A 26,718-nucleotide genomic window follows, 5' to 3' on the forward strand; every position below is an offset into this window, starting at 1 on the left:
AGAAATTATAGTTTTTTTAGACTTAGACATTTGGCAGACATTTCTTGAACACAAGGAGCCTACTACTTCAAGAAAAACAGCTGACAGTATTTGTTGCCAATAGTAAAATCAAAGCTTTCATGTAAAAATTAGAATTTTTGAAAATTTGTATTCACCATCTTAAACTTGGTAACTCCCCAATACTTAAAGACTTTCCTGGTGACATAGATGTTGATATTACCACGTGTATCTTTTAATTGTTTAATGAAATGTGGCGACACTTGATAGAAGACCAGGATAACTCATGTTTTTCAAATGAACCAATGCATAGAATTATAAAGTCATGCATGAGTAAAAGGGTCCATTCAAAGTGGAAAGATAGATCAGTGGATTTAATGTAATACAGTATGAAAAAGCTCACTGATATGGTTATAAATTCTATGTTGCAATTCACCTTTAAGAAATTACTACTTACTGACTTTCGATGCAGAACCAAAGAATATTCACAATTATCTGCAAAGGCTATTAAAATATTCCTTTCTCCAGCTAGGATCTGTGTGAAGCTAGATTTTCTTCATATGCTTCAATCAAAACAACACATTGTAACAGATTGAATGCAGAAGCATATATGTAGTTCTTTTTTATTAAGCCATACATTGAGGAAAAAGTGTAAAATATCCACTTTTCTCACTAATGTTTTTGTTTATGAAAAGATAGATTTTTGTCATTAAAATGTTATTTATGTTAACATAATGCATTTATTATTTTAAACTTCTTAATATTTTAGAAGTTTCCAGTTTGACTTCTAATACAGCGAATATTGATAGCTATAACCCATGTAAAGGCTCTTTGGAGTCCTCAATAATTGTTAAGATTATAAGATGTCTGAGCTGCTGATAAGCTGTATCCACTTTAGTTCAGGAGGTTTTTTTTAAATTGGATTGTCATAGTAGCTTTCCTTACTATTTTTGACACTTAATTACACAATGAAACAAAGTAGAAAATAAAGATTAAAATAAGTATGCACAGTTTTAAGACATAATTTAATTCATTATTTCACAATTATAAACTTATAAATTACATGTCTGTATAATAAGCAAGAGTATAATAATCATCTTTCAAAAGCGTAGTTTCTAAGTTTATTGTTCTGTATCCATTTTTATTTAGCATTTCTTTTTTTCTCTTGGAATATTTTTGGCTAATTCAATTTCACAATATTGGCTAATACATACAGAAATTAAAGAAGGCATTTTGTATAACATTAACTGAATATTTAAGTTTTTAAAAATGATTTATAATATTTAAGTTTAGTGACATAATTAGAAACATATCTAAACAGCTTAGAATTCATAATATGGAATTGTGTTTTTGGATACAGTTGATAGCTATGATTTTTGTCACCCTCTGAAGCTGTAGAGTTCACTTTCTTTTTTTTCTTTTTAAATTTTATTTTATTAAATTTATTGGGGTGACAATTGTTAGTAAAATTACATAGATTTCAGGTGTACAATTCTGTATTACATCATCTATAAATCCCATTGTGTGTTCATCACCCAGAGTCAGTTCTCCTTCCATCACCATATATTCGATCCCCCTTACCCTCATCTCCCACCCCCCACCCTCCGCCCCCTTACCCTCTGGCAACCACTAAACTATTGTCTGTGTCTATGAGTTTCTGTTTCTCATTTGTTTGTCTTGTTCTTTTGTTGTTTTTGGTTTATATACCACACTTTCTAAAACCACTGCTTCTTCCTTCACTGCCTCCTGCCAGTCTCCAAGCAAGGGGCTGTCTGAGCAATACTTCTCCTTTAGTATCTTCTCTTTTAGATTGAATTACTTTTCTTCTCTGCCTTACATAATTTTTTACACTGATAAATGCCTTCATTTCTAATCAATTATACCTATATTTTTAATTAAAAACTTTTTCTCATAGATGTTTCATCTTGTTTCTTTATTGTATATTAACAGATTTTTTTTTAGTCACAACTATTGAATTTACTCATTTATTTACTTACTAATTGTCTAATTGACTACAGGTTTTAAAAATGTGAAATTTGAATTCTCTTTTGCATCTTAATTGAGTTTGTATCAGTTTTCCTCTCATATTTTCCTTGTGGTTTAAGAATAATATCTTGGTTTCTGTAGCTTAAGATTAAAAGACTAGCTGTTATTTGAATGAATCAAGTCTATAAAAATAGAAAGTACCCAGGTGAAATATAAACTTTATTTTCAGATTAAAAGTAGGAGAGATTAACATGACAAGTATATTCTGAACTCCTTCAACACAAGGAGAATATATTTATAGAACTAGCATATCCCCAAATACAAAAGTAGTCAAGAAGTTAATAAACATTGGAAATGTAGTATTTGGACCTGAGTGTACCAAAGAAACCCAAACCCTGGCTCACCACCTCTCTTAATGAGACTCTTGGGATTAATCACTGGAAGATGCTGCCTAGCAGCGAGAGTTAATACTTTTATTCTGTGACAAACAAAAACAAAAAAACAAAAAGCGGTGTTGAGTATCAAGACACCACAGAACATTTCACGTTCCAAATACTGCCTTTATGTCTTTGTTTTGATCAGGCCTCAAACAAATGCCATTTACTGGGAAAAGAGAAATCTATGATTTGCCTGGTTATACTGTGAAAAATCTACAGGTGAAGATTTTCTCTGTCTTTATTCATTGCAGTAGGAAGAGTAAAGTACTTAATCTACTCAGTAAATCACACCTGCCAAGTATCAGGATTGAAAGATTAAACAAATAACCTCTGATGGCAGGTTTATGGGGCCTTTGAGCTTCAGTCTGGAGTGACTCCAGTACTTTCATCTAACCTCGATACTTATGAAAACATACTAGAATCGAAGTACCAAATTTACATGCTAAACAACGTGCAACTTAGTATACTTGATACCAAAACAGATTCATTTTTTTATTTCTATATAAGAAGCCAGATTCACTCTGATTACCCTTTTAGGATTATGTGAATGACATTTGAAGCAATGGAAGACAATATACACTGTGGAGCGATGACTAATTTAGTATAGAAACATTCTTTTTTTTTTTAGAGTGGAATTATTATTATTATTTTTAATTAAAGTTTATTGGGGTGACAGTTGTTAGTAAAGTTATGTAGATTTCAGGTGTACAGTTCTGTAATACATCATCTTTATATATCACATTGTGTGTTCACCACCTAGAGTCAGCTCTCTTTCTATCACCGTGTATTGATTGGATCCTCTTTTACCCTCATCTACCACCCCTCCCTTTTTTTAAAAAATATTTTATTGGGGAAGGGGAACAGGACTTTATTGGGGAACAGTGTATACTTCCAGGATTTTTTTCCAAGTCAAGTTGTTGTCCTTTCAATCTTAGTTGTGGAGGGTGCCGTTCAGCTTCAAGTTGTTGTCCTCGAGGAGTTGAACCTGCAACCTTGTGGTTGAGAGCCCACTGGCCCACGTGGGAATCGAACCGGCAGCCTTCGGAGTTAGGAGCATGGAGCTCCAACCACCTGAGCCACCGGGCCGGCCCCCCCTCCCTTTTTTTAAATTAAACTTTATTGGGGTGACAATTGTTAGTAAAGTTACATAGGTTTCAGGTGTGCAATTCTGTAATACATCATCTGGATATCACATTGTGTGTTCACCACCCAGTCAGTTCTAGAAATGTTCTTTAAATTTGAGTTGATTAAAGTTGAGTTGATTGAATCAGGATTGTCTGTGTCCTGTTACCACTGTACAGTTTAGAGTCACATTGTAGAAACTTGTCACCATAGGAGATCTGATACTTAGTCACTCTAAACTAAGACCTATGAAATGCAGACTATTCCCTTTCTTTGCTTAGTCTGTGACTAGTTGAACGTATTTTCCAGTGTATAAATATTACCTAACAAGTGAATGGAATGCTTGAATTGAAGATCTTGTCTGTAATCTATCCATCTCAGGTATATTTACAGCTAATTTTTTCTATAATCAGTGATTCTGGAGCACAGGCTTTCTCTACATCAGTTTATTTAGGTTTCAGACTAGAATTAGCACTTAGAAAAATAACTTCATCTCAACAGGCACTTATTTTACTTTGTTCTGAACTCGCTGATCTTTCCCATCTGCTATTGTGATGATGACTGATAAGCATGATATATGATCTCTGACAGAAACTCCCCTATTTGGATACTTATTTACTATTGTCATTGATCTTGCAGATATTTCCATTGAATTTTTGTGGCATTCCAAGTGATTTCAAGCTCAAGAAATCCTTTTCCCTCTTAGGTTTTCCTTTTTGGCCTCAAAGTATGAGCTCTGTTCTTGAGTTCTTCCTACCTTCCTAGGTATCAATTTTTGTGTGTTTTTCTTTTTTTTTTGGGGGGGGGACAGTGTGTACTTACAGGACTTTTTTCCAAGTCAAGTTGTTGTCCTTTCAATCTTAGTTGTGGAGGGCGCAGCTCAGCTCCAGGTCCAGTTGCCATTGCTAGTTACAGGGGGCGGAGCCCACCATCCCTTGCGGGAGTTGAACCAGCAACATTGTGTTTGAGAGCCCACTGGCCCATGTGGGAATCGAACTGGCAGCCATCGGACTTAGCACGGAGCTCCATCCGCCTGAGCGACCGGGCTGGCCCTTTTTGTGTGGGGGGGGGGGGCAGTGTGTACTTACAGGACTTTTTTCCAAATCAAGTTGTTGTCCTTTCAATCTTAGCTGTGGAGCGCGCAGCTCAGCTCAAGGTGCCATGTTCAATCTTAGTTGCAGGGGCAGAGCCCACCATCCTTTGCAGGACTCGAGGAGTTGAGCCAGCAACCTTGTGGTTGAGAGCCCACTGGCCCATGTGGGAATCGAACTGGCAGCCTTCGGACTTAGCACGGAGCTCCAACCGCCTGAGCCACCGGGCTGGTCCTTTTTGTGTGTTTTTTTCTTGTTTTTAAAAACAGTTAAACTGTTTTAGGCTAGGTTAGGCTTTGCTAGTTTGTGGTTGCTTACCCTGTACATTCCTTCTGTTATTAAATTTAATATATTAGACCAATTTCTGAGTATACTAGTCACATCAGCCAACCATACATCCCTCCATCTGATAAATTTGTATTGAGCCACCTGTATCCTGACAGACCTGTGATACAATCTTATGACACATGTCCCTAATCCTTCCCAGTCTTTTTGTCTTGTGTTCTTGTTTGCATTTTCTCTTGTTCAGAAGCTGGTCTTGTCAGTGGTCTGCCCTAGAGGTAGGTTAGCCAAATTTTCTACTGAAAGAAACAGAGGCAGAGGGGGTATGTACACCAGAGTTATCAGATACTCAAAATTTACAATACGATGTAGTATTGCAAAGAGGCCTTTTTTGATCATTTTCTATTACTCACAAATCTGTCTCCTTTTTAAAACATGACTTGATATTTCCTATGCTTAGTTCTTTATTGTGATGGCCCCAAACCTGGAAGAATGTCAGAAATACTTGGGAAGATTTAAAAATAAAGAAACAGTTTCCCAGGCAGAAACCAGAGATATGCCTATTTGTTCTACACTTTATCCATTTTAAATACTAATTTCATATAACTCTTTCTAAAATACTGTATTTAAATCTTTCTAAAATACTGTATTTCTCATATCATTTCTTTTTTCCAGCTCTCTCCCTGGTGATTCTAGTGCCTAGTAGCTATGAACAAATTATTTATCTTCTTTAATTTTATCCACTTATTCAACAAATATATACTGAGTGCCTACTGTGTGCCAGAAACTTATAAATACTGAGGATACAATGGCAGTGGTGAAAAAGATGGCAAAGAGCAAATGTTATGTACATTACATTTTAGTAATACAACAAACAAACAAATAAATGTATAAATAATATCTCAGGGGTCATGGGGGAAAAATGGAACTATTTAAGAGGTTAGAAAGTGCTAAGAATGGTGGAAGAGAGCACATTCTTTTAGGTAGGGTAGTTAGGGAAGGATTCTGTGAGGCTATAACACTTGAGTCAGGATATGAATTAATGGGAAGAAATGTGCTGTGCAAATATTAAGAGGAAGCAAGGTGCAAATTTGAAGATATGGTCATGATTAAGAGTTTGGATATCATTCTCAATGCAATGGGGAGCTACTTGAGGGTTTCTTTTTTACTTTTTATTTTTTTAAAGCAATAGTGTACTGTTAATCTGATTTACATTTTAAATGATCAGCTGGGTTCAGTATAGCAGCAAGTCGGACGCTAAACAAGCTGATCAAAGATTTCAGTCTTGTTCTAAAGAGACCACAGGTTAGAGTTCAAAGTCAGTAAAGTTCGAGGAGCCTCTAAACACTCCAGGCTTTTATTTGAGACCCCAGAAAGTCTATGCTTTGGGAGTAAGGGAAATTCATATGAATACCAGCCCTAAAAATGTTTAAAAGCGGTGCCCTTAAATGGTGCAAGGTTAGTTTCAAGTTCACTGTCTGCCTACCAGAAGGAAACTAAATCAATCCTAGAGAAAGGTAGCATTAGAGCTGCCACAAATTTTCATACACAGTGTCTAGTATTCAATCAAAAATCATTGGGCATATCAGGAAACAAGATCAAATGACCAAAACTAAGAAATATGAAACAGACGATTGAAATAGACCTATGGGAGATGCAGATAATGGAAATTTAAGTAATTATAAGTTCAAGAAAATACAAATAAAGTTTAATAATAATAAAGAACTGGAATGTATAAGAAAATAAAAATAGAAAACTGCAGAATATTCATTTTTATCAAACACATACAGAACTTATACAAAAATTGATCATTTCCTGACCTATCCTTCATCTCAGTGAATTTCAGAGAATTGAAATCATATAGACTATGTTCTGTAACCACAGTAGAGTTAAGCTAGAATCAATAACAAAAAAAGGTAACTAAAAATGCTTATGTAAATAAAAATTGAGAAGGACTTTTAAATTACTCATGCATGAAAGAAGAAATTGCTTTTGAAATAAAAAGTTTTGGAAAGTAATGATAATACAACACATAAAAACTTGTGCTTAGTGGAAAATAGGCTTAAATACACTTTTATGTATTTTTTTAAAGAATAAAGGCCAAGAATTAGTGATCACAGCTTTCATCTAAAGAAGCTGTACTTTTTTTTTTTTTAAGTAATAAACCCAAATTAGAAGGAAAGAAATAATGAACAAAAATTCAATTAAATTAAAACAAATGTGCACTAGAAGAAAATCAACAAAACCAAAATTTACTGTTTTTTAAAGGATTAATGCTATTAATAAACTTCTGGAAAAACTATTTAAGAAGAAAACAAGAGAGATTATGCATTATCAGTATCAGGAATGAAGAAGAAGCCAACCCCATAGACCCTACAGAAATTAAAAATCCTAAAAGAGGACATTATGAATAACTTTATACCTATAAATTTGAAAATTTAGGTAACATGGGCAAATTATTTGAAAAACATCACTTACAAAACTAACACAAAAAGGAAGAAAATATCTGAATATTCTGATATCTGCTAAAGAATTGAATCTGTGGTTTAAAATCTTCCCCTTCCAGGCCCATTTTTAAATTGAGTTGTCTTTTTCTTATGGATTTGCAAGAATTCTTTGTATTTTATAAATGAGAGTCTTTTGTTAAATATGTATAATGCAAATATCTTTGCCCACACTGTGATTCATCTTTTCACTCTTAAATGATAGCAGTTCATCCCCTGAAATAAGAGGAAGAGTAGAATGTATGGATATTAAAATCAATCAGGTTGGTAGTTTGGTTTGTGAGATGAGTTTCCTGTCTTCTAGTTGTGTCTGTTTTTTTTGTTTCCTCAGAGTCAAGTAAGGATAGTTATTGTAACCTAACTCACACAAGTCTTGGGGAGGATTAAATATCTTAATGTGTATATAAAGCTCTTAAATCAGAGCCAAGCATATATTAATTACATTAAGAAGTATTGACTACTTTTAAATTTTTTTTCAAAAATCTTTAGTAGCAAACAAATTAGAATTTTTGTCTGAAAAACAAACAAAACAAAAAACAAAAAAACACACCAAAGAACAGAAAACCCTCAGTGGGTCAACATTATCTAACTGATAAAGTCTAACTAAAATGTTAAACTTAGTTTTCAACTTTCTCACTTCATGGTCCCAAAACCTTTATAAGTGTTTGTCTTCTGTACTAGTAAAAGTTCTTTTGTTGAAAAAAAGAAACTTAAAACCATCACAATTTATTATCGAAATATAACAGAGCACTTCATAAATATCCAAGGACAAGAAGGTGGATGCAGCCCAGTTTTGTATGGGTTGAAATTAATAAATCAGGAAGCAGGACTTTTCCCCATGTTTCTTACCTAGCAGTAGCATAGTGTCCTGTGTTTCACGTCTCTGGAAAGCAACTTTCCCTGCTTCTGTTTTGGTGAAATCTTGACCTTGTGATTCAGGCCACCATCACTAGTCTCTGTGTCTTTTAGATGAAATTTCACAAGAGAATCTTGAGACGGTTGGCCAGTGGCTTGCCTCTTCCTTCTTCTGTTCTAATCAGCTACAGCTAATTGTAGGTTCCCCTAGGCTTACTCAGCAAGACCAATGAAGTGATGAGCCCAGGGCAAGCTAAAAGGGGTTTTGAGCTTAATGGGCAAATTGACTGACATGTTAACCATACCCATATCATTCCTGTATTTCCCAACAATACTGATGCTTCTACTCTGACAGATTTTACCACTGTCTAGGTTTACTACTTGTTTTTGATCCTTTCAATCCAAGAGTTTGGTAAATTCACTAGACTTGTAGTCATTTCTAAAAAACAATGCTTTATTCCTCCATACTGGTAGTCGACCATCATGTATATTGATTAGTGTCACCTTTATTCTCAACTGCCATTGCAGTGTTTAATTTTGTATATAGTCAATCTTCATGAACTTTGAGAAGATTTGTGAAAGGGTTGAGTGAAAATGAAAGTAATTGAATTTAAAAATTCTCACTACAAATATAATCTCTTATACTCTTTCGTTCTAAACAGAGTCCAGAAGAAATGCTTTGGATTATAAAAAAATTAATTGGTTACTCCCGACTATTGAATGATGTTACCCCTTTTTTAAGTAAAATTAAATTATTCACATTTAGTCAGATTTGTTTCTTTCTGTGATTTTTGTGCTAGAGTATGCTTCTGAGATATTTTTGTTGTCTGTTTTCTTCTGGTTTAAATATTTGGTAATAGTTTTTCAGAATTCTCTGGAAGCGCCAAATTCAGTAACTCATGATTTGGATACATGCTAAATAATGAAATTTGGTTCATTATTAGTTGTCTAAAACCTCCCTCTGGAAAGATAAGTGAGAAATTTTCTTAAGCAAGTGGCGTGAGAGTGATTATTTTTATTAAGGAGAATGGATTTTCTTCCTCATGTTTTATAAGGATACTCATTTCATTTAGCATATTGATTTGGACATGGAAATAGAGCATTATGTCTTCTGATACATTATAGGACTCAAAAGATATCTTTAACCCAACTACTCAATGGTTCTGTTTCTTTAAAAAGTTAATCTGACATGCTTAACCATACACCTTCAGAGAAACAAGATACATACTATGTAATCAAAATTTACCTATTTTTATTTACTTAATTTTGTTAGTCATTATCAAATGTATATTCTGAAAAAATGTTCTTTATATATTAATATGCTTACATTTTCAATGATGCAGTGAGCAAAATAAGTTTTAACTTCTATTTTTTTTCATATATGATTCTTTCTTTCTTTTAGGGTAGAGCCTGGATCAGAGTAGCACTCATGGAAAAACATTTATCTGAATACATCTCCACAGCTCTGAGAGACTTCAAAACAACCAGGTTTAAAATTCCTTTTAATTTTCAAATATATACTTGTAAGAGTCATCTAAAGACTTAGCAATAAGAATAGAATGAAAACTCATTCCTTTCTAAAGTCCTCATTATTTCCTCCTTTTTGTACTAGTCAGATAAATCCACTGTCTTCTCAGGAAAATGCAGTTTGTTGACTAAACATACATCTATCTTGGTTTGTCTTTTCCGGCTTCACATTATGTTTGGAATACCTTTTGGAATTATTTCTAATTCTCACTTTTTCAGTACTTGAAGTTTCATTCTTTCCACAGACTTTTCCCTGACCAATTTTAAGAAAAATATATGAAATTCCTATAGTGTTCTTTTTCTTTCCTCACTACAATTTTTATTTCTTTGCTTGTAAAGAATATAAATGGCTCATTTACTTCCTTAATTTACATATTATATAATTAATGATTGCTTCATTGTCTTTTTAGGGCAGTCTGTACCACTGTTGTTTTACTTGGGTTGTTAAGAAATGATATACTGTGCCATGTGACAAATAGAACTTTATTAATTTTTTATGGTGGTAAAAAAAAGGCTCATATTAGGACAACAGTGATTCCTATTAAGCTCTAGTCTACTAATCTATTAATCTTTTGTTAAAGAAACCACTTTTCTCCATTTCAAAATTATTTGTAAATGAAAATATTCAAGAATTTCAATAACTTAGACATGTACTTTTTTAGTACAGTAGCCACTACTCACATGCCACTATGTAATTTAAAATTAATTAAGACTAAATAAAATTACTAATTCAATTCTTCACTTGGAATATCACATTTCAGGTGTTCAATAGCTATGTGTGGCTAATGGCTACCAAATTAGCACAAAAGAACATTGCTTCATCATAGAAAGTTCTGTCAGACAGCACTTGCCTGACTCTTAAATTGCCCTACTTATTTCCACCTCATTAATCATATTTCTGAAACAGAAGAAAAGAGTGACAGCTATAAACCAGTCTTGATAGAGAAAATTAGGTACATATGTAAAGAAATTATCTAGAATCTTGATTTCCATGTCCTAATGCATTATTTGATATTTTGGGTTTTGAGAAAATCTGGGCATTTATTATGACACATTCTTTTAGCTGACTATCTGGTACAAATAATGAGATCTTTACTTAGATGTGTCTGTTTTTAGATAATAAAATAGTAAATTTTTCACATGTAAGATAAATACTGTCATGATTATAAATTCAACCAGGATATAAAGAGTTTTAACTAAAAGAACTATTTGCATAAAGTAAATCTGATATGTACTTACTGAATTCTTTAAAAGCAATGTGCTACTCGTGTGCTATTTCTAAAGATGGACAGTGAGGTGATGATAAACTCTTTGATATTTGTAATGAACCTTATGAAATGAAGCATTTGTTTCTTTTATTTATTATTACTAGTAAATAAATTTAATTATGAAATATACTAAGTATTGAGGATACTAAGACTTTGAAAATAAGAATAGTGTCAAAAACTCATAGATGAAACCTAAAAATCCTAAATGAATCAAAATGAAGTTAACACTAATTATCTCCTGTGCAATAACAAGATTAAAGTTATGATAGTCTTTTCTAAATAGAAATTAAAGCATTAATAATATCTCCAAGCTGTTAGACATGTTTCTTAGTTTAGGCAGTTGGGTGGGGTAGAAATAACTCTTGAATAGACTATTTTTAGAATGGGAAAAGCTTTTCGCCTTGTTCTCAGTTGTTAGCTGTCCTTTTTCATAAAAAGGAAATGATCCAGCTCAAAAAGTCCATGAGGTAAAAATATTCTTATAACAATATATAAACATATATTATTCAAACAGAAACATGGCTTAGTATATGTTTATACACATACACCAATATATATACACACACATAGTATTTAAATGTGAATACAGTGACCCTGTAATTCTCAAGAAAGGAACTAAGTGGGGAGTTATTTCAGAATTCTTATTGTAGAAAGTAGCTAAAAAATGCAGTTGTGAAAAATAGTCTTTTTTAAACTACTTACACTATTTTTTTTTTACTGAAATCAAACCAGAGAAATTTCTTAATTATAAGTAAATGTGATTATGAACTTTTAGACAAACCATATTTATTTGGAAGATTAAGTTTGTAAAATACAAGCAAACTATTGGAAAGAATATTTACACCTTACCTTCTGTGTGGATGCTTCCTGACATAAGTGCTGTAGAAATGTGAAATGATCTCTAATCCTTTAAGAATCTTGAGAGTATCTGGAACAAGTGATTTCTTCTTGTTCTACTGTTTTCAGATAGGGTAATGATGTCTAAAGGTGATACAAGTTTTTACCCCAGTACAGAAGGAGCAGCTACATGAGCTAAGATAGGCAAACCTGAAGTACTAATCAGTGAAAAGCCAAGATTAAGGTTGTTAGGAGAACAGATATACAACAAATATTCATCTTGGAGTAAATGATAATGGCTCCAAAGTATTACAGAAATTCATGTGATCTGTTTGCTAAAGTGAAAGATGTCTTGGTGAGCAATTGAAAAAAAAAAATGAAAAAAAATCCTTGAAGAGTTTCATAATTCAGGGCTTGGTATGTTATTGGGCAATAGCCAGAGTTGGAAGTTGGCAGAGTCAATATTAGAATCCAAAAGGAAAAAAAAAAAGGAATTGTTTTAGTAGGTTACTTGGAAAACCTAGAGATAGAGAAGTAAGGTAGAAACTGAATTAATTTGTTCAAAGTTTTAATTTCCCCCCAACAACAGACAGAAAAATACTTAGAAAAGTTAAGCTGAAAAATACAAATGTGACATTTGAAACAAGATTGAAAATATTCTTGTAAGAATTTGAAGTAACAAATATGGAAAGTAAAAATTAGAGGTAAAATTAACTTTATAGAGACCTTTAAAATTGCACCACAGTAAATTTAATTTATAATGATAAAAGTATTCAGAAGAAATGTTAATTTTTCTCAATATTATCATAGGAGTAAGAGAAGTATAAAATAAAACTTCATAAATTACCAGGCTATCATGAAGTGAAAAAAAAAATGAGTTGATAAACACTTCCCTCAATTATAGAAAAGTAGATAGAATAGTGACAAATTACCAGATCTTTCAAGAGCTAAGAAAGACTTTTAAAATCTGAATCTGTTTAAAAGTTTTACATTAAGATGAAAAAATATTAAAAGGTGCTTACGGACTACTGCCCAACAGCATATATAAAAATTAACTCAAAATGGATCAGAATTACGGTAAATGTAGAACTTTTGGAAGAAAACATAGATGTAAATCTTCATAACCTTAGATTAAGCAATAGTTTCCTAGATATGATACCAAATGTACAAACCACAAAAGAAAAAAATAACTTGGACACGATCAAAATTTAAAAATTTGTGTTTTGAAGAACACTATCAAGAAAGTGAAAAGATGACCCACAGAAGAGAGAAAATTTTTGCAAAGCATATGCCTGATAAGAGACTTGTATCTAGGATATATATATATAAAGAATATATATATAAAGAATTCTTACACTTCACTAATTAAAAGAAAACATTAAAAATGGGCAAAGATTCTGAAGAGATGTTTTTTCCAAAGAAGATATGAAAATGACCAATAAACACATGAAAGATGCTCAACATCCTTAGCCATCAGTGAATTGCAAATCAAAACCACAATGAGATACCACTGCATACCCACCAAGATGGCTACAATCAAAAGAACACATAATGACAAGTGTTGACAAGGATGTGGAAAATTGCAACCCTCATACATTGATAGTAAAAGTAAAATGAAACAGTCTCTTTGAAAATAGTCTGGCAGTTTGTGAAAAGGTTAAACATAGAGTTACCATATGACCCAGTACATGACTCCTAGGTAGGTAGGTAGACAGATAGACCGACATAGGTAGATATAGATAGATATCGCCAACTGAAAACATGTTCACAAAAAAATGTGTACACAAATGTAGTAGCATTAATTGAAATAGCCAAAAAGTGGAAAGAACCCGAAAGACCATCAACTGATGAATGAAATATGTATTTCATACAGTGGAATGTTATTCAACCATAAAAAGAAATGAAATGCTGCTGCTTCTCCTGGTACTTGCTTGTGTGTTTGTTCAGTGTAGACCTGGTACCTCTTTTGTGAAATGGCAGCTAAGGAGACTCCAGAGCTTGCCATGGCTGTCATGGTCATCAAAAAGCCAAAGGAAGGAGTCAAAACTGAGAACAGCAATCAGATTTATTTGAAGGTGATGGTGCAGGATGGTTATGTGTCGCAGTGTAAGATTAAGAGGCATACATTACTTAGTAAACGAATGAAAGCCTATTGTGAACTCCAGGATTTGTCAACAAGGCAGATCAGATTCCCAATTTGAAGGGCAGCCAATCAGTGAAACAGATACACCTGCACAGTTGGAAATGGAGGATGAAAACACACTTGATGTGTTACTGCTGCAGACAGTAGGTGTCCCCTACAGAGGGAACTTTACTCCAGAACTCTGTTCCTACAGGCTAAGAATACATTCTCAGTTAGAAAACCGCAGTTTGGTTCCACCACATCCTGACGACTGCTGCATAGTTTTCTCTATTCTTTCCTTTTCCCCTTGCCCATTCTGTTATTGTACATCAAGTGAAGGTGGAATTGGAAAAATACTGATTCAGTGAAAATACCCCTTTTCATTATGCTCATGCTCATTTAGCTCTTATATTTATATGCTAGTAGGTTATCTTGCTTTATCCATTTAACAAAATGAGAACATATAAATCCTTGCATACTTTGTTTGATTGGGGAATTTTAATGTTTTTCATTTATCAAAAGGACAGTTTTCTAACTTTTTTGTATGTAACTGTTACATGTAGGACAACCTTTAAGTAGGGATCTATTACTCTAAGAGAAATGAATCCTAGATAGTTTTCCTTTGAAACCAAGCATCTTGTTCTTTAAATAAACTTTTTTTAAAAATTTAAAAAAGATGTGAAGTGCATGCTACAGCATGGATGAGTTCTGAAAACATTACATTGTCAAAGAGCCAGTCACAGAAGACCAGGTAGTATATGATTTCATTTATATAAATGTTCAGAATAAGTAAATCTATACAGACAAAGTAGGTCAGTGGTTGTGTGAGCACGGCTGGGTGGGGTGAGAGGTATTGGAGAGATCGGGTGTGACTACTAATGGGTTATAGCATCTTTTAGGGGTAATGGAAGTATCTGTGAATATACTAAAAACCATTGAATTGTACTTTAAATGGTGAATTGTATGATATGCGAACTATATCTCAATGAAGTTGTTTAAAAAAGTGTTTAAGGTTTATTGAATTATATGTGGGGTAAGAAAGATACAGGTTTTTGTAACTGAAAAAAGGAAGAGAAGGGAGTCCTACTGTTTCACACAGAAAACATAAAATCTCAAATGTGTGGTTGTCTCCAGAATAGTTCAAAGTTCTGAGTAATTATTCAACTATTGTCTTTTTGCGTTGTCTATAAATATAGTTTCTGGCTTATTAAGTATCTAAAAAGTCTTTTTTAAATTTTTGTTTAAAAAATTTGTTCTTGTTTTTAAATTTGCATGCAAGCAAAGCAGTAAATTCATATATTCCTTGAAACAAGTAAGAGAACCTTCAAAATATATTTTGCATTATTCTATAATAAGGATCAGAATAATCTTCCTAGTCTTCTATACAGACATGTGACCTGAGAGTAATAAGCATTCAACTGCCCTTTAAAAGTTGCTACTTAGAGAGAACTAGACATTTGTATTAATTAATTAGTGTAAGATCTCCTTTTATTAGAAAATTGACTGCTATCATAAATGAATGCTGTTATTCCCATCACCAGCTACACCTTAACCATATTCTATTTGTTCTTTTTTGTTGTCTTAGAATGTATCTCCTCCTATCAGAGGCCACTTTCTTCTGATCCTGTCCTGATTCACCTCTTCCTTTAATTATCATTTTTCTCTCTCCTTGTCCTCAGTCTCGTTCCCACTGATGAGTTATTCCCACCTATATATTAGTTTGGTGCAAAATAATTGCTGTTTTTGCAATTTTTTAACTTTTTAAACCGCAATTACTTTTGCACCAGCCGAAATAGAAACATATACTGGTATCACCTACCTTAAAAAGAAAAACTTCTCCATGAAACATATATTATCCTGTACTATTGCTCATTTCCATATTCTGCGTCAGCACCAAACTTCTCATAAGTGTTTACACACACTGTCATCATTTCCTTACCTTAGAGTCACTCTTCTATTTACTCTTATCCAGCTGCTGCACCTCAGCACTCCACCACTGTACAAGGTTGGACAATACTTGTTAAGAGAATACCAATAATCTATAAGCTACCAAGTTTAATGGACATTTCTCTATCTTGTACTCCATTGTCCAGCTAAAACAGGTGAATACTTCCTCTTTTTTGAAAAACCTCTTTGTGTTTAACTTATATAATGTTCCTTGGCTTTACCTTGTCCTTCTAAAATTGTCTTTCTCAGGCCTCTTTTCCTCTTCACTTCTCTTAAGTGTCAGTATTCTCTGAGCTCAATCCTCCATTGTCTACTCTTCTTTCTCTATTCACTTTTCTTTCTGTCTTTCTTCCTAGAAAAGCATTCATCTCCCTATGGCTTTAAATACCACCTATATGATCATGACACCACATTTAAATCTCTTGCTAAATAGTTCTTTCCCCTCTAACTCTGTTTACCCCTTCTTAGAAATGGTTTCACTACCTACCTACATGGCTGATCAAGTCAGAATCTAAAATTCATGTTTGATTCTTCTTTCTCCCTCATTCTCTATAATCGTTCTGTTAGCAAGTCTTATCAATCCTATCTCCAAAATCTATCTTAAATCTATCCATTTACTTTTATCTCTTTGCTCCAGTAATGTACAAGGTTGGGCAATAAAGTTCGTTTAACTCATCCTAGAAGAAGTTACATACCTCATTGCTGAAGATCATTACAATCACTTTCAAAGTCCTCCCCTTGGGGAGCTATGCACCAATACCAGTGCCTAGTCCACCCTTCATAGCAATTTTGGAACTCTTTTTCTGGAATGGCCATCAGAGCTGTCATCGTATTACCCTTGGTGTCCTGGATGTCATCAGAATGTCTTCCTTTCAATATTTCCTTTATTTTCGGGTAAAGAAAATCATTGGGGGCCAGATCAGGTGAGTAGAGAGGGTGTTCCAATACAGTGATTTGTTTACTGGCTAAAAACTCCCTACAGACAGTGCTGTGTGAGCTGGTGCTGTGTGAGCTGTGTGAGCCATGAATTATTGGCGAAAAGTTCAGGTCCTCTAACTTTTTCACGCAGCCTTTTCAGCACTTCCAAATAGTAAACATGTTTAACTGTTTGTCCAGTTGGTACAAATTGATAATGAATAATCCTCTGATATCAGAAAAAGTTAGTGACATCGTTGCAACAATTTCGCGAACTTAATTGTCAGACCTCGTGTACCTCTCTCATCTCTTGCCTGCACTATCCTCTTGGCCTCCCAACTGAGCTTTCAGTTTTCCCCATTCTAGTACCACCCAGCTTCTAGCCAATCTTCTTAAAAGAAAAAGGGATCATGATAATTCCCATTTAAAATGTTGAAATGGTTTCTCATTACATTAGCCAGCAGCTCTGCAAATATATTTTCTGGAGTCAAATCCTGGTTTCACCATTTTCTAGCTGTGGCATCTTGGGAAACTTGCTTAAATCCTCTGTGACGTAATATGTGGGTGGTAAAGTTGAAGAGGATAATTCATGTAAAATACTTATAAATATGCCTGGCACTCAGTAAATATTCACAGTTATTATTAATGTTATATGGCCTACAAAGCCCTGTGTGATTAGACTTCTGTGGGCCTAAGGTCTCAGACTAAACACTTGAGAATGCCTTTCTTAATGACTTTCTTCTAAGTGGGGTTCTCCTTCACTTTTTCTCTATCCCAGCAACTCATCTCTATTATCTTTTTCTTTTGTTTGTTGCCTGTCCTCTCCCCTAGATGGTAAGCTCCATAGAGAGAGACTGTGTTTAGCTTGTCACTATTTTAACTCTAGGACCTAGCACAGTTCTGACCACGTAGCAGGAATTTATTATATATTTGTTGATAAAATAAATAATGGCTCTCACACTTTTAGCAAGACCTTTGGACATTTACTTTTTGGTCAGCTTTTCATTCTCATTCAGTTTGACTTTGAATAAAATATAACATTTATTTATAATGCTGTAATGTGTTTTGCATGTCATGATGGAGAATCTTATCTTCTCCCTTAAAATTTCTTATATAAAGACTAAATTGGGGAAGAACAAGAAAGGTTGCTAATGAAATTGCTTTGGTTTGTAAGATAAGCTTTCTCACATTTTCATCTTGCACTTTCAGTGTGTAGAATAGCTTCTGACTCTCATAAAAGGAAATTTTGTAAGCATGATACTGTGCAGTATCAACATAGTTTATACTGCTTGTTCCTTTTGGATCCCACCCAAAGGATATTTGTTATTGAAGTACCTGAAAGGCCTTAAAATAGTCTTACAGAGTGAACACTCAGGATAGCATTATAGACACATATTTCAATTAGAGTTAAATTATAGGTCAAAAGATAAAAAGCATTACTGTTAGAGTATTATTTTAAATACTTTTGTAGTTTCTAATACTTTTCTTGTCAACATACAAATAAATAGAAAAAGGATATCTAATAAAAAGTGGAGGTTTTTCTTCCAGGTTACACTCACATCAAATAGTTGCTCACAATTTTCTTTTGCTTCTAAAATACAAAACTTCTTGAAAGAGATAGTCTAATATATTAATCTTTAAATGGAAATCATATATATTTTTCCCCTTGGTACTTTAAATATAATAATGTTTTTACGGCTCAGTACAGTGTTTTGGTTAGATCCATTTCATAAAAATATTTTCTTTAGAACAAAAAATATTTTCAACAAAAGAAAGGGAATTTTTTAGTGTATACCTTACTATTATTGGATTAGTCATCTTAGACTTTAGTTTTGGCTCATTCGTTACATAATCTTGGTTATGTAAGCAAACTTTTATTAATGCTGTAATTTTTCTATGAGATAAAATGAAGAAGTTGGAAACTTACAGTCTTTTGAAGTCTTTGAAAGTGTTGATAACAGAAATCAGATTTTCAGTTCAAATTATTTATGTGTTGGTTTGATTAAGGAAATAAAAAATTAATTTTTCCTAATAGCTTCTGCGTCTTTAATGCATATGAATGACTTGTCTTTGATTAAATGATATTAAAATACGATCTTTTTGAGGTTTCCTAGTGATGTTTTGGAGAATTGACAGTTGACAATAAATAAGCCTAATCATGCTGAATAAGGGGGATTTAATAATTTAATCAAGAAATTCAGAATCTTAAATTTCTGTTCTTATTTTATATACATAATATATATATTATATATACCATATGTGATGGTAGGTAAAAGAGTGTAATATCTCATTTTTATGCTTTTGTGCATAAACAGTCTAAAAATTTGGCTGTATCAGGGAAATGAAATTAGGAGTAAAGACAAGTATAAATATTCTATTTTTGTTGTTAATAAATAGCTTTTATTCTATAATTAAAAAAACACTGTTAAGCCTTTTTAAGGATGAAAATTGAGAGACAAGATAGTAGCATGCATCTGCCAAAGAGATACTGATTTTAGAGAGGACTTTTTTCCTTCTAGTTTGTTGAAAAGTGGGAGTGGAGGATAGTTATTGAGACTTTGAAGAAATTTAATTCTTAAATTCTTGGTATCATATTTTTCCTAGAAAATTGGACTGTTTGTTTCTACTCCAACTTCTGAGGTTCCAGGAAATTCTATTTAGAAGTCTAGGTAACTGAGCAATATGCTCAAGCACTTACAATGAATTCAGGGAATTCAGGTGATTTTTTTTAAACCTCTCCACCCATACTTTGGCCTGTAAGAAAAAAAAAAAGTGTTTTGTAGGAATAGCTTACTTCTGTTTAAAACCAGTGTTACTTGTAACCAGTGTTATTGCAGTAGTTGACACTTGATGTTTGATGTATAGAGTTATAAATAAAATGTTCATTTTAATGAAATCCAATTTTAACAGGCTAAAAATGAAGCTGCTTAAGGGATTGAATTAGAAACTAAGCCTGAAGGGCTGAGGTTAAAAAGGGACAATGATGCTTTGTGATGACAGTATTAGTTAATGTCTTCTGTGGTACTATATGCCCAAGTGGATAGTTCATAAATATAATTTGAAATGAAAGTGGTACTGGAAATAAAAAAATAAAATATGATCTTTTTCAGATCACTTCAGTACTTTTTAAAATCCTGAATTAAGTTATTTTAAAAATGTTATCTCAAACTTAAAAATGTATTTTCTGAAAATGTTTTTTTCTTACCGGAACTAATAATGAAAAAGTTCAGTATACAATGGAGAATCTTGATAACTAGCCCTTCCTCTTCCATTTGTCCTCCTTTTCCCTGTATTGCAGTAAAAACTGTTATATTAAGTCAAGTCTGTACAATATTATGCTTCAGGTATGGTTTTATTTGAGTGGAATTATTGATTTCATATGTGCAAGCATTTCACTTGCATTGGTTAACTTAAAAAATCATTAGTAAAACTAAAGCCAAATTCATTAAAACAATATTATATACACCTACAAAAGACCCTTGGACTTAAAAAAAAATCTTTAAAACCACTTAGATTGTGTTTATTTTTGGTATTCTTCAACAGCCCCTCATACAACGTTGACGTTAGGAAGCAAGCAAGAATAGTTTTGATCTGACTCTCAGAATGTACTTTTAAACATGGTGGGCTCAAGATGGGGAAATAAAAAAAAAAAGTAGACCTTTTGTTACATAAGGAAATACTAGGAATAATGAGTGATTCCCAATATCAAAATACAGCATTGTTTCTAAAGCATATGTTCATAGACTTTGGTGATCTAGAACCACTGGAATCATAGTTCTTCCAGGAGTCAATAAAATATTCTGTCAACAGCCAATTTAGCCATTGGGGTGGGGCAAAATCTCAGGTATATAAATTTGTCTAAATGTCTTTACATTTTTGTGGAACACCTCAAATTGAATGTTAGAAATTACTTCCATTTGTTTTACTAATCTTTGCTAAGCTGAAAGTTCTAGTTTCCTTTTATATGAATCAATAATAGCAGTTCCCATATTTCCAAGGAAACAACAAACACCTATTCCAAGTTAGTCTTTTTACCATGCTTTTTTGCAGCCTTACATCTGTCAGAGGGTAAATAGTTGTGTCTTATTTTCCTTTGTACTTTTCATTCATTTTAAAATTCCTTATGAACCAACACAGAACTTAAATTCTCTTTAAATATTTTTGTTTTACAAGAAGTAGCATGGTATAATAGAAAATATTTGGAACTTAAAATAAGAAGAATTGGATTTCTTCCTTGAACAGTTTATCAACATGAGCTTGGGACAATTGTTTTAACCTAACTCTTACTTTTCTTGATGATGAATCTGAAACTAGTGACAATTTCTTCTGCATTTACTTCATGGGCTTTTTTGCAAGTATCAAATGATATGTTTGTAAAAGTATTTGGTAGACCATGAAGTATTCAAAATTGATGGTGGGATTAAGACCATATGAAAATATTTTTCAGCCTTTAAAAACTCAAAAATACAGGAAAACAAGACTAATTTTATTTACTTAGTGGAGTGTTAGTGGGGTGTTATAGCTTAATAGTAGCTGTCTATGTGTAATATAGATATAACAATTTAATGATCCCTGGTTACCAAACATAAACTAGTTTTTGCATAGTAGTGTTTTTTTTTTTAAGTAAATTCAATGACCTTACATTCTTTTGTGGAAAAATACCTTAGGACCATTTATGATACATTTTCTAAATATTTGTTAATAAATATTTTAAAAGAAGTATTTTTTTAAACTAACATTAGCTAAAACAGAAGGCTTTATAAGAATTAGCAAAAGTATTCGTATTCTTATTTTGTCAAAGAGATAATGAATACTGTACTTTATTTTTCATGTACAGCCATGTTGGTAACTTACCTGCTCTATTAGTATTTCAGTGTTAAAGGTTAGCATAAATTAATAGTAATTTACTCCTTCCTGTTTCTTAATTTAGGTAATAACCCTTAGAATTACAGAAAAATAGAATGTATGTTTGTGTTTGTTCTAGTATACAACAATATCTACATCGTTGTGAAAATAGATCAGTATAAATGACCGTGAATTGGCTACCTTTCAGGAGACATTTATATCGCTTTACTATTAGGGAAAAATGCTAGGCAGTCTAGGCTTATTCAAAGAGTCAGTTCAGGGATTCTTTATAAGAGAATTGGGAATACTTAGAATGATTTTCTTTCTTACGGTGACAGTTCTTTTTCTTCGAAATGTCTACAAAATTTGGATGATCCAAATATGTTTTTATTTTGACAAAATGTAGTTCTTTCTACTTTAGTTTGGGCTCTAAGAGATTTCTCTAGATGAAACTTCAGTCTGTTTTTAATATTTATCTATTCACCCATTTCATTTTTTAGGAGATTTTATGAAGATGGAGCAATTGTCTTGGGTGAGGAAGCAAATATGCTTGCTGGCATGCTACTTGGGCTCAATGCTATTGATTTCAGGTACTTAATCTAACTACATGTATTCAAGTTTTAAATTATTCTACCTTATAATGGTTCCCACTCAGGATTTTTTTCTTTCAGTTTTGTAAGAAAAGCACACAGTTGGATATTGATATTTGATTCATGCTGTTTCCTTTCAAATGACGTCAATTTTCTAAATGGGTTTGCTCTCAGAAAAGAGACTGTCTGAAACTTAAGGAATTAACTGACAGGCTTGCTCTCTAGTTTGGGTAAAAAGAAAGCTTAGATTACATTCCCCCAAGCAGAAAAATCACGTACTCCGGTAGCACTGAAGAAAGGTTTGGGATCTTATCTCTTAGTATTTTTCAGCTATTGCTTTAAAATGAAAATAAACTAAAAGATTCAAAGCCAGAAAGATTTTCATTATCCCTTGTGTTAAGATAAAGAAGATCATGACAGGATAACTTGGGTATCTTATGTTTCTTGTGTCATGTATCTAGAATATAAAAATGATTGTTAATATATGCTTTTATTGTCAACAAGGTGAATTGATTCCAGACTAAGATTACAAGTACTAAAAAGGGATATTGTAAGTTCTTTTAGATTTATGAAATCATGTTTTTGTATTTCTTTAATTGATACAAGATTTTATATTATACTAAAAGTAAAAGATTTGTCTGTAACAACTCAAGCATAAGAATGAAGGAAATGTATTGTTATTAAAAAACATCACTTAAAAATCTAAGAATATTAATAAAATAAGTGTAAACTTAAATGAAAATCTACTTTTAGGTCTTGAACTGAAAAATAATGCTGCCCATTTACACTGAGGTTACCTTTTACTAATAAGTAACTTCCTTTTCAAAATATTGATCATTTTATAATTTTCTTTATTAATACTTAATAAACTAGTATTAGATAAACTAGCTTGTTTAGTATGAACATAATAGGTTGTCTTTATGATCCCTCTAAGGGTGTTAACCTTTTACATGGCATGCTGCTAGTTCTGTCGAAATCCTTTACAATTTTGCTTTTTGGTAAAAACAAAACAAAACAAAACACCTAGGATAAGAATGTGAACTATTGGCTTATAGTAACACATTGATACTGTATGATCAACTGAAAGCAAATATCTTAAAGGTACATTAGTAATATTTCTGTAAATGAAGGAAAACCCATATAAAATATTACCACTTTGATTCTCTTCTTATTCAAGTCTCGAAAAAAACATATCCTTGATTTTAATATATTAGAACAAATATTTCAACAGGCAATCTTCCCAAAGAAACCAGAAGATAGGAGTTCATGGATGATTTTTTTCATCTTTTGAAACATTAACCTACATCTCTTGAATATTTCTTTGTTTATCTTTCTGGAAGATATACTTTTTCCTTTGAAGAATAGTAATATTAAAACTAAACATCTTTGGAAAAAATCTAGTTGGATATACCATTGTACAAAACAAAGATTACTGGATTGGGGAACCAGGAGATCTAGTTTTTTACTGGCTTTACGAGACTTGCAGTATGAGTTTGGGCAAGTCACTAAACCTTTCCCTTGTTGCTGTGGCCTCAAAAAGCATTGACTGGACAGAAGATTTTTAGCATTCTTTTTCGGTCTAAGATCCAAGTCCTTTCACCTATTCAGATACTTTGGAAAAACCTCATTTTCTAATTATTCAGATCTTTTTGTAAGTATTCAGTGTCACATGAGAATTTGTATGTAAATTTGAACAACAAATCTTCATTTGAAAATTCTTTAGTGACGTCTTAAAAAGTTTAATAGTATGAAATAAATAATGTTTGGAAAGATTTCTCAGTAATTTTTACATTTGCATGATATATTTATATAACACTAGCTTAACTTGTACAATCCTTTGTCATTGGTACTGAAGGTAGAATATCTTTACTAAGGTGCTTATTTGTAAGAAGTAACATTTAAATTACAATTAAAAAATTCACTTGTAATTTGATGAAACCAATGTCTCTAACAAGAGATTGTTTGTAACACTCAATTTTGATTTAAAATTTTGTGTGAAATATTTATTGTCTTGTCTTAGCTTCTGCCTAAAGGGAGAGGGATTGGATGGCAACTTTCCTGCTGTTATAGACTATACCCCGTATTTGAAATTTACCCAAAGGTATTTGGCATTTTGAAATATGTTACTGAAATCTTAATTTATTATTAAATGTCTTTTACATTTATTTCATATCAGAAATCATTCAAAAACATAAACTCCAGTTACATTTTTAGTATTTATGTAAATATATACGTTTTACATAATTGTAATCCTGGCATCAATATAGTTTTTAAAAAATAGCATGTATTCCTATTGCTATAGTCAATATGTAATAATTTTAATAGCTCTATGGTAGTCCATTGAGATTTCAAAACTAAAATTCATTATTTAGACCATTTTTCATTTGATCTCCATTGAAAAAGAACACAGCCCTGGCCCCATGGTAATCACCATCTAGTGTGAGAAGTCACTGTTATTTCAGAGCAAGGAGTGTGAAGATATTTTGGATGATGACGGGGAAGTAGAAATAAAGTATTGTATTACCAAGATTTCTAGCTTAAATAAATGGATCCCTTAGGAAAGGAGATAATTCTAGAATGTTTGATTTAGAAAAGAAATACAGGAAGAAGATGTTTTGAACAGGCATAAAATTATACTGTTTGAAATTGTTGGTTTATAGGACATTTTGTAACACTAATGAATAGTTCAAAATAATACTACTAGTAAAATAATAGTAATATTTACTGTAAGCTTATTATATCAGGCATTGTTCTAAGTACTTTACAGAAGTACTTAGAACTCACTAATCTTCAGAAGCCATTGAGATACTTGCTACTATCCATGTTTTACATATGAGAAAACTGGAACACAGAGAGGTCAAATCACTTGTCCATAGTCACACAGCTAGTTTGTACAAAGTGGGCAACAAGTCTGAAATTAAAGAGCAAGATGACAGATGGAAAAGGAGTTCGGTCATCAACATGTAGATGGAAAGGCTACTTTTAGTGATTTAGGAAATGACTTAAATGAAAATATAAAGATAAATGTGAGTACTACTTTTCCTCTCTTACTTACATAAGAGGCTGTGGTAATTATTACAAAGCTTTTAAATGATGTAGTAATGGAACCTACTCAACTGGTGCCCTCAGATTGAATTTAATGGTATATGCTCTGTGTCCTTAACTGTTTAACCACTTTTTGTCTGAATATTTATGCATTTTCCTTTATTTTATGCACTAATCCAAACATGTATGTATACCTACCTCTCCTTTATATATTGAGGGATTCATACTATCCTGTTGTATAAAGGATACTAAAATGAGAAGAGAAATATCAATATAACCCAGTGATAAAGCAGTTAGTATTACTGACCATGGAGTGTTTCTTTTTAGAAAGGTTTAAACTATCCTAATTGTCATAAACCAATATATAAAAATTGAATTGCTTCCACTGTTATATGCCTGTATTAGACACATTTTTTAAAACTTAAAATTATGTTCCTAATTTTAAGAAACCCTAAAAATCTGTTCCTCCCCAAATTACTGCTTTTAATTTTTTTGGAAAATAAGACATATTCATTGTAGAAAAATTAGAAAATACAGGAAGCTAGAGTCTTTATAATATCGTTATTATAATTATATATTTAGTACTAAATATTTTAGAGTTTGCTCACCAGTAGCTTACAAATGCAATAGTATTTCATATAAATCAAAGTGGAACATATTATTAACTTTATTTCTTTTTAAAAATTTAATCTCCCAGTTCTGATAGTATCAGCAGTGATGAGGAAGAGCTGAGGACGTTGGGAAGCAGTGGTAGTGAAAGCAGCACTCCAGAGAATGTCGGGCCTCCTTTCATTATGGATGAGAATAGTTGGTTCAACAAGTGTAAAAGAGTTAAACAAAAATATCAGCTAACACTGGAACAGAAGGTATTTATCCATTTTCAAAAGTCATTTAATTTGGTTCTAGTTATTACCTTTAGACTGTCACTACTGAAAGATCTTTCAGCTGAATGGAAGTATTCACCCTTTGCTACTTCCTTTCTGTTCCTGAATTGTCCTCTTGTTAATTAAAAACCAGACAATATTTTAGGAAAGGCTTTTGTTAAACTTTTTCTAATTTTGTATGTTAATATTCTACAGTTTCATTTATATGTTTGAGATTTTAGTTCCTGTGATTAATTTCATAAAAGATTATTTGGTTTGTGAAAAGTGCAGTGATTGCCTAAAGCAAATTCCATGTATGTCTTGTTTGTTTGTTTTTAATCAGTTATTTTAACAGCTCTCAAATGTTAAGCACTGCAGTAGGCAAAGTAGAAAGGAAAATAAACTCCCTTGAGGAGTTATTGCCTTTTCGTTTTTACTGTATTGTCTATTTTCTCTTCTACCTTTCCTTGCAAAGTAATCATTAT

At 32.3% G+C, this 26,718-nt stretch overlaps 1 protein-coding gene across 5 annotated transcripts in view; it reads left to right on the top strand.

Annotated features, from left to right (window-relative positions):
* Positions 1-26,718, top strand: part of RUNDC3B (RUN domain containing 3B) — a 124,700-nt gene that overhangs the window by 53,591 nt on the left and 44,391 nt on the right. For all 5 annotated transcript variants that reach the window (XM_074340687.1, XM_074340689.1, XM_074340688.1 and 2 more), the window contains 4 exons: positions 9,677-9,762; positions 22,236-22,325; positions 24,346-24,426; positions 26,068-26,236. In XM_074340687.1, the coding sequence (XP_074196788.1) occupies positions 9,677-9,762; positions 22,236-22,325; positions 24,346-24,426; positions 26,068-26,236 (426 nt within the window). The remainder of the gene's footprint in view (positions 1-9,676; positions 9,763-22,235; positions 22,326-24,345; positions 24,427-26,067; positions 26,237-26,718) is intronic.

This window comes from Rhinolophus sinicus, linkage group LG09 (genome assembly GCF_036562045.2).
Source record: "Rhinolophus sinicus isolate RSC01 linkage group LG09, ASM3656204v1, whole genome shotgun sequence".
Taxonomy (NCBI): domain Eukaryota; kingdom Metazoa; phylum Chordata; class Mammalia; order Chiroptera; family Rhinolophidae; genus Rhinolophus; species Rhinolophus sinicus.